General features: G+C 62.0%; 1 protein-coding gene across 3 annotated transcripts; it reads left to right on the forward strand.

Moving 5' to 3' along the window:
* The first annotated feature begins 1,444 nt into the window (after positions 1-1,444).
* On the forward strand, positions 1,445-5,980 carry LOC102373610 (selenoprotein Pb-like). Of its 3 annotated transcripts, none has more exons than XM_025206720.1 (5): positions 1,445-1,597; positions 2,437-2,656; positions 2,789-3,001; positions 4,668-4,806; positions 5,031-5,980. In XM_025206720.1, the coding sequence occupies exons 2-5, from the start codon at positions 2,457-2,459 to the stop codon at positions 5,262-5,264; spliced, it is 786 nt and encodes a 261-aa protein (XP_025062505.1). In that variant the 5' UTR covers positions 1,445-1,597; positions 2,437-2,456; the 3' UTR covers positions 5,265-5,980. The 3 variants fall into 3 exon arrangements, with proteins under 3 accessions (XP_025062505.1, XP_025062510.1, XP_025062501.1); XM_025206725.1 differs by having other exon boundaries at positions 1,480-1,597; positions 2,380-2,656; XM_025206716.1 differs by having other exon boundaries at positions 1,481-1,602.
* Positions 5,981-8,370: the final 2,390 nt, after the last annotated feature.

The raw sequence follows: 8,370 nt of genomic DNA on the forward strand, positions 1-8,370 counted from the left end.
GGGGTTGCGCAGGGATCGGGCCCGCCGGGCGGGCGGGTCACACGCGCCTCCGATCCGGTTTCGGGAGGGGCGGGGGGTGCTTGCACACGCAGCGCGTTCGCCCATGATTGTGCCGGGGCGGAAAAGGGTTCATCCGGGCACTCCCCTGGGGCTTGAGGCGGGGCAAGGGGCGGGAACGTCTGTTAGAGCCCTTATCCCGGTATAAAGCAGGTGCTGCGTCCAAAGCCGGTGGGGTTGGGTATCAGAGACCCTGTACTGCTGCCGGCTCGGGGAGACTCCGCTTGAGCTCAGCCTCTTCCAGCCGGGAGGAGCTGAGCCCTGCAAAGGGGCTGGCTGGGGTGCACCTCCATGCCACCGTGCCCCGGCAGCTCGCAGCCCTGTGGGGGGGGCGGCCCCCAGCGCGGGGGGGGTCCTGGCTGGATGCAGGGAGCGGCATGACTGAGGTGGAGGCGGGAGGGCTGCCGGGGGCCGTAGGAAATGCCCTTTCCTCTCTGTTTCGGGGACATGTCTCGGGTGGGACTCTCGCCCCGCGCCCGCGTGCCCGCCTCTGTTTGTCTGCACCAGGGCCCTGGGCCCAGCCCCTCGCCGGCTTATCCCGTGTTTGCCCGGCGCAATGAACTGCTCAAATGTTTGCTGCCCGCCCCTGGCAGCGAGCTCCTGCCCGGGACTCGGGCGGGGGTCTCCGGCTTCCCCGCTGCAGCCCCAGGCAAGCGGGCAAGGCTCGTTGTGAAGCTAGTCTGCCCCTGAGGACGGTCTGGTAGCTAATGCACGGGAAAGCGGGGGGCTCTGGGGTCCTGCTGTCACGCGTATCTCCTCTGGGGTAAATCCCTGCCTCAGTTTCCCCATCAGAGGAGGCTCTGGGGCTCGGGCGGCATTCGTGGCTGGGAGCCGCAGCTGCCAGCACTGTCCTGTGCCACTATGTGGACAAAGGGCAGCAGGGCCCGGGTCCCAGCACCCCCACGGCTGCCTGCCTCTGGCTCGGAGCAGCCTGCCCCTCCTGTGAGCAGGTCGGGGTGCCGGGGAAGGGGCTTGTGTCCCCTGGACGCCTGGTGGGACCGAGGGGCACAGAGTGGTCTTCCAAGGGGTGCGCCAGGACAGGGGGCTGCATCCGGGGTGTCTCTCACGTCCTCGGGGTGCAGTCCCGGAGCATAAAACAGAGGCATCCGCTTGGGCCCAGCTCCACCTGGCGACTTGGCTGGCCCGGACGGGCAGGACCCGGCGGCCGGATGTGCAGAAAGCTTCTGCTTCTCGAACAGTGGTTTGGTTTCTTGCAGCAAACATCCTGTGCCGGCTGCCGAGGGCCTGGGCAGGATACCAGCAGCTTCCCCTGGTCTTGTGCCCTGGCACTGCCTGGGTCCAGCTGCTGCAGCGAGGGCTGGAAAGCATTTGAAGGGACAAGTCATGCGGCACCAGCGAGTGCCATCTCCGCCTTGTTTGTCCTCTCTCGGGCAGGGGGCTGCAGCCCTCCCTTATCCCTCCCTCCTGGGTGGAGAGAGCTGGGCTGGGAAATAAAAGGGAGCAGGAACTGGCTGGGGCTGGGTGGAGAGAGCAGCCCAGCCCACGACAGAGCCGCGGTGCCTCCAGGCACTGGGCAAAGGCAGAGTATCTCCTCTCTTTTCCATCTTGGGGACGGGGTGACTAGACCTGGGGAAGCGCAGGGAGCTCAGCAGCTGCCAGGATGAGGCCCCAGGGATTGGGGTGGGGGCAAGATGCATGCATTGGAGGGGTCGGGGGCTTGTAAGAAGGAGCCAGGGACGTCTGAAATGAGGGTTGGCCTCTGGGCTGTGTTCAGGCACGTCCGCCCCGGGGTGCAGCCGAGATGAGCCCAAGTCTCCGGGTTCTCCGCAGCGGCAGAGCTCTGGGCCAAGGGGCTAGCGGGCCCCCGGAGCACAGTGGGGCTGGTGCCGCTGCGGGATTAGATCTGGGCTCCCCCATTGCGTTGTCTGTGGCTGCTGACCTTCTCGATGTACAAACGGGTTGGTCCCTGTGCACCAGCCAGCACAAATACTTAGACTCTGTCCCCCCAAAGCCCCTTCTGCTTCTCTGTACCGGGTGTGGAGATCTCCGCTTCAGCTGTGCTGTGTCCTGCGGGGTAGAGCTGCTGGGGGTCCACCCCAGAGGTGGCTGCATTTTGGCACGGGTGTAATGTAGACCTGTTCAGCATGTGAACATATTGCACGTGGTTGCTGCGGATGTGGGAGTCCAAGCACTGCAGGGAAAACCGGGTCTCGGTTGTTGGTGGGGGAAGGCAGCGTGCTGTATTCCCAGGCACAGGTAGCTGCTCCCTGGGTTAGGGCCACCCGAGGGGCTTAGAGGAGCCCCTGGAAATGTGGCCGTGCGTCTGTCTGACCCCGTCCCATGTCTTGGCTGTTGCCCCAGGTGTGCAGGAGAGAGGTCAGGCTCAACACGACTCTTAACACTCCTCTCGCTCCCCAGGCTTAGGCAGGGCGGCCAGGATGGGGCCTCCGGCCCTGGCGGTGGCCGCTCTCCTGGGGCTGGTGGCCACCGTGCTGGCAGAAGTCACCGACCGCATCTGCCAGCCAGCTCCGCTGTGGAAGATCAATGGGACGGTCCCAATGGACGAGGCGCTGGGGCAGGTGACGGTGGTGGCGCTTTTGAAGGCCAGCTGACAGTTCTGTCTCAAGCAAGCTAACAGGTGGGCTTGGGGCTCGCTCCGTCCTTCCCGTGGGGCTGGCGGGGCGCGGGGAAGAGCCGGCCGGGGGCTGAAGCCAGCCGCTGTGCTGCGGCAGCATCCCGTCTCCTCACCCCGGCTCTTCGCTCCTCCCAGCCTTGGCGGCTTGCGCGAGAAGCTGTCCCGGCAAGGGATGGCCAACGTCAGCTACATGATCGTGAACGAGAAGGCGCCGCTGTCCCGGGCCATGTACTGGGAGCTGAAGCGCCAGGCCCCCGAGGGGGTGCCCGTGTACCAGCAGGGGATCCTGGACCCCGACGTCTGGCAGGTCCTGGATGGGGATAAGGACGACTTCCTCATCTACGACAAGTGAGTGCCTGGCGTCGGGGCTGCGAGCTCTTCTGGGGCACTGCTGTGGTCTTGTGCTCTCAGATCCCTCCAGGAGTCTTGAATTAGTGACTCGTAGCCAACGGCCGGGCTTCGGGGGTCAGCCTCGTCCCTCCAAACTGGCTTGTAAGGAAACCAGTCTGGGCAAGGGGCAGGCATGCAGCTGTGGCTCCGAGCCAGGAATGGGGGTTCCCGGGTTGTCTGCCTGACCCAAGCCTAGTTTATAGTCCTGGAAGTGGTTGGGGTCCTTTTCAGCTCTGCCGTGCTTTGCTGTGACGCGGGATGGTCCGGCGTGGAGCAGGGGGTTGCACTGAGGTCCCTTCCAACCCTCTTGTTGCCCCCTTCCTTCTGCGGGTGCCACGTGCCCCCTGCCTGGCTCAGTCCCCGCATTGTGTAACCCTCACGGACTGCAGTTGTTTTCCTAATCCGCTGCTATCGTTTGCTCCGCGGGCCCTTGAACTTTGCCCACGGAGGAGAGGGGGCTGCGAATAAGCACACAGCACAGTCAGCTGGGACGGAGCTGGGGCAACGCAAGCCGAGAGGCCTCGGAGAGGGGGCCGAGCTGCCAGGAAGGGCACGGGCTTCGAGGGTCCCAGAGAACCTTCCTACAGACCCCACAGGCGTGTGTTTTTGGACCTGGCCTGTGCTTTCCTTCCTTTTTTCCCCCCCCATCTCAGTTGCACGCGCAGTGCAAAGCCACCACAAACCAAGGCAGTGACACACAAGTGCTTCCCGGGATCCCCTTGCTGTGCAACGACTCTGATTGCACCTCACCAAGCTTCAGTCTTACCCTGTAGCTCTGGGAGAAGCACCCAATTTTAGGGTACCAAAATCCAGAGCATGGTCCTGGTTCCCGACCCACTAGGTATTTTCAGAACCTGACGGGATTTAGGCCCGTTCTGGCTAGTGAAACCACCTGATTGTGGTGCCGCGGGCAGGCTGTTTAGCTCTGCCGAGAGACAGCGCTAGCATGGTGCTGCTGGAAGGTAAGCCTGGCTCTCTCCTGAACCAGAAATAATACCGCTGGGTCTGCATGGACTAACTAGCTCTGCCTCTCTCTGGTTTTTGTTCTGGTCTTTGGCCTGTAACTACTCGAGAGCGATGTCGTCACAAGCCCACGGGTAGGTCTCGCTCTTGAGGGCAGTACGGCATGGGTGCACGTACATGCACGCCCCTTGTACCTTATCGTGGAGCAGCCAGGCCTTACTTTTCAGTCGGCGCACCATGCATGGGTATCAGTGGGGAGGAGAGGCAGGGGGTTTCTCAGGAGTAAAGTCTCTGGTCTGGGAGGTAAAATAGACCTGGTGTTAGGGAACAAAGTGGGAGAGACTCAGTTAAGGGTCATTACAATGCCTAACCCAATAGGGCCTTAATGGATAAGACCCTGGACTGCAGCAGGGGGAGGTGGTTTCTGTTCCTCACTCTGCCACTAACCTGCCGGGCGACTTTAGTGAGCTCATTTTACCTCTCCGTGCCTCAGTCTCCCCCTCTCCTACAATGGTTTTACTATCAGTTTACACATGAGGCTATCTTGCTTTGTAAAGGCCGGGGAGATCTGTGGAGGGCAAGCTGTGCATGAAGCGTGGTTGCTGCTACCTGTCGCTGCATGGCAGGGGCTCGCTGAGATGCCTCTCGCTTTGCTTTGCAGGTGCGGTCGCTTGGTCTTCCACATCTCGCTGCCCTACAGCTTCCTGCACTTCCCCTACGTGGAGTCCGCCGTGCACTTCACGTACACCAAGGATTACTGCGGGAACTGCTTCCACTACTCCAACAGCACCCAGCAAGAGGTAAGCCGCAGCACGCCCTGCCCTGCATTGGTATCGTGTGGCACAGTACAAGGGAGCATGGTCCTTTCGGCCCTAACCTACTCGCCACGGTGGAGAGGATTCTCCCCCCAGCCTCAGCAGGTTGGGGTGTACGATGCTGCTCCAATTGCACCTGCAAGGACGCTGACGGGCTCGCAGGGTACGTGTCTGTGTATCGCCTCCAACCTCTGACGTTCCCTTCCCAGGCGAACGGCACAGCAGAAGCTCAGGTGAATCCAAGCCTGGCCCCCGAACAGGAGAAGGAAGAGGAGCCGTCTGCCCACGGGCACAGCATCCACCCCACACCCCACCACGAAGCTGATGGCAGCGAGAAGGCCTCGGTCCTGCATGGCAAGGCTGTCCCTGTTCACAGCCACCATCAGGAGGGGCACAAGCACCGGGCGCCAGCCGCGCAGGACGAGGAGCGGGGAGTGCATTAGCGAGGGGTGAACACGGGGATGTGCAGACGCAGCGGGTTCACTTCCACGGGACTCGGGACTCCTTCGCCCTCGCCGGCCCCATCTCCCATGCTCAGCAACAGCACCAGGGTCCAGCCCGGGGCTCTGTCCTGCAGCAGTGGAGGGCACGATCCCTCGCCCAGCCCTGCCAACCCTCCCCTCCTGTCAGCATGCCCCGTCTCAGCACAGAGGCACCCGCCGTGGGGCTGCTTCTGACCCCTTCCTCCCTTGACTCGGGCCTTTCCTACGCTCAATGAAGCCCGTGGTGCAACCTGGGTTCACCCCCAGTCGCCGTGGGCAGATGCTGTGTGGAAAAGCAGGGCCAAGGGTGCAGGAGTCAGAGCCAGCGTTGGCTGGAGGAGGCAACGGGATGGCTACAGCCTCTTCCCTCCTCCGCCCCACCACCCTCGGGCAACGGCACGCTGAAGGGGAAGGGGGCAGGGGTGATGGGACAGCCCCTCCTGGTCCATTTCTCCTCCCCGAAGCTCCCCCAGGCCTCATTTTCTCCCCACTTCTCTTAGCAATGTTTGCCCGGTGTGACGGGGGAGAACATGGCTCCCGCCCTCTGTGTCCCAGCTATAAATAAAGGCAGTGGTGGCAAGTCGCCGCAAGGTGGCACCCACGTCCTCACCAAGCCACGGCCAGGCAGGCCACGCCAGGGCGAAGAACGAGGGTGCAAATAAAGTGCTGCGAAGTGACCCTGCTCAGGATGGTTATGGAGGCCCCGGGCTTGTGGGGTGCACGCTCCGGCCAGGCATGTGGGGGAAGATGGCCGAGATGAAGGGCCCTGGTCGGCTGTGGGATTCGACCCTTTTGGGGCAGCCCATGGGGTCCCCTGCGCTTACCCCTGGGCGGCGTGGCCGTGTTCGACTGTGCCCTCCATGAAGCCCTGGCCTGGACGTTGGGTCCTGGCTGGTGGGCGCTTACCCCAGAGGGCAACCCCTGCCAGCTGCCCTCTCCAACCCTGGTCCCGGGGGAAGGGCTGCCTCCAAACCCAGGGGATAGGGGCACAGGGCAGCAAAGACGCTAGCTGCTGTTGGCTTCTGGTCTCTGCTTGGCGTGGGTATGGAGCAGCATCTCTTTCAGCGCCGTGCTGGCTGGGCCTGAGGACCAACCCCTGCCGCCAGCTGAGCGCTGAGCACAAGGTGGGGGGGAAGCAATGACCTCCGAGGCGGCGGGGTGCAGCATGCTCCCCTCAGCAGCTCAGCACCCCGGTCTGCTGGGCAGGAGGCATCGAGGCCAGGCAGGAACCTCATGCAGCAGCTGCCTGGCAGAGGGAGAGCGAAGGAGGCCGGAGGACAACGGAGCGGAGACCGGGACTGAAACCATTTGCAAAGCAGGAGGCAGAGCCAAGGGGGGTCAACATGGGGGTTGGAGAGCTGGGACGGCTGCAAGACCAGCTGCTGGTGTTTATCTTGGCTTTTGCCCTCCTGAAATGCAGTCCAGGTCAAGGAGATAAATGATGGCAATGAGACAATAGCTCATGACGAGTTAGCGGATAACCTCGTTGGGGCCCCTCTGTCCTGGCCGCCGGCACTGACCCCCTGGGCCAGACTCCTTCCCGACGTGCCTTCCTGCAAGCCCGGTCCCAGAAATGAGCTCATCGAAGCCTTCCAGCTGTGCTGGACCTTGGTCTTGACTGTGAAGGGGAGGCATCGCTGGTGTTTGACCTTCTCTTTGTGAAGGGCAGGGCATGCGCGTAGCATTTCCTCCTTATCCATGGGGAAAATGAAGCTCAGGGTCACAGATCTCTGAAGGCAAGTGGGTCCGTGACCCTCAGGGAGGATCCCAGGAGTATCAGGTACCAAAGTACCTTGGAGAAGCTGAGCCCAAGAGATTTGAGGCCTCTGCTTGTGTTGAGTAGAAAAACTCATAGATGGTGCATCGTTACAGGCACAGAATCTGCCCAGTGCCTTGTAAAAGTCCCAGAAGCAGGATTTTGCTGCATTTACACTAGTGCCGTTGTGACCTGTTAGGTGCTGGGGTATGTGGGGAGTCTGTCCTGGGGTGCCCGGAGCCTCATCAAGCCAAGCAGCTCTGGAAACTGTTTCTCAGCCAAATGTGGGGAGTGTGGCCAGCTTTGGATGGATGAAATATGTGAAAATTGTTGGGGAAACAGGTAGAAATGGGGACTTGCAACCCCTCTGGTGCTTGGGCAGAGCTCTATTCAGCAATTTCAGCTGCACCTGGGGTTGTCTGCAGATCAAGGAAGCAAGTGATGGTGGCTATTAGAGCCTCTCAGCCCCACAATCACCCCCCGCTTCGCGGAGGGTCTTATGCTGCACCCCTGGAACGGCAGGGGTGTCTCACAGAGACCCTGGCACCGGGTGTCATGGTGCAGGGAAGGGGGAACAGGGGGGGATGCAGGAGTCCTGGCACAGGGGATACCAGGATTCATGGGGTACCCCCAGTGGGGGGGAGAAAGGGATGGGAGCTCTTGGAAGGGAGAAAGTGGCACGAAGAGAGGCAGCAGGGACCAATAGAGGATGCAGCCCAGAAAAGGTTAATGAAGGGCCTAATTACCTCCCAGCTTTGAGCAAGCAGCCACTTAGGAACAGCTGCTGCTCAGAGCCTGCTCCAGGTGGGGAGAGCCTGAGAAGCAGGCAGGGCAGGGGCCAGAGGAGGTGGGCTCCTCTGCAGGGCAAGGAGGTGGAGTGGTCCATGGCTGGCGCATCCCTGGCTGGGGAGAGCTTCACTGTTGGGCATGTGGCTCTGGGGACCTTGGGGGTGCGTTGGACCTGCCATGCCAGCTCTGCCCCTGGAAGTGGGGAATGCAATGGGAGATGCACACGGACCCTGGCATGACGGAGCGGGGGGGATGTCTGCAGGGAATTAGGACTGGGAAGTGGCCTCTTTGGGATACCCTGGCTGTGAAGACCTTCTTGCCCACCCCCTCCTGCTGCAGCCAGCTCCTCTGTGCTGGTGGCACAGGCAGCTTTGACCCCGCTGCAGCCTGGTCCTGTTTGCCCACTAACTGCACCCAGCCTATGTCTGGAAGAGGAGTGCAGAAGGTCATTACTTTCCCTAAGAAGGTCCACCTGGGAGGTATCACCTGCCTGCTCATCCCCGGCTCCTCACAGGAGGGCTG

Source organism: Alligator sinensis, unplaced genomic scaffold (assembly GCF_000455745.1).
Source record: "Alligator sinensis unplaced genomic scaffold, ASM45574v1 scaffold781_1, whole genome shotgun sequence".
Taxonomy (NCBI): Eukaryota; Metazoa; Chordata; order Crocodylia; family Alligatoridae; genus Alligator; species Alligator sinensis.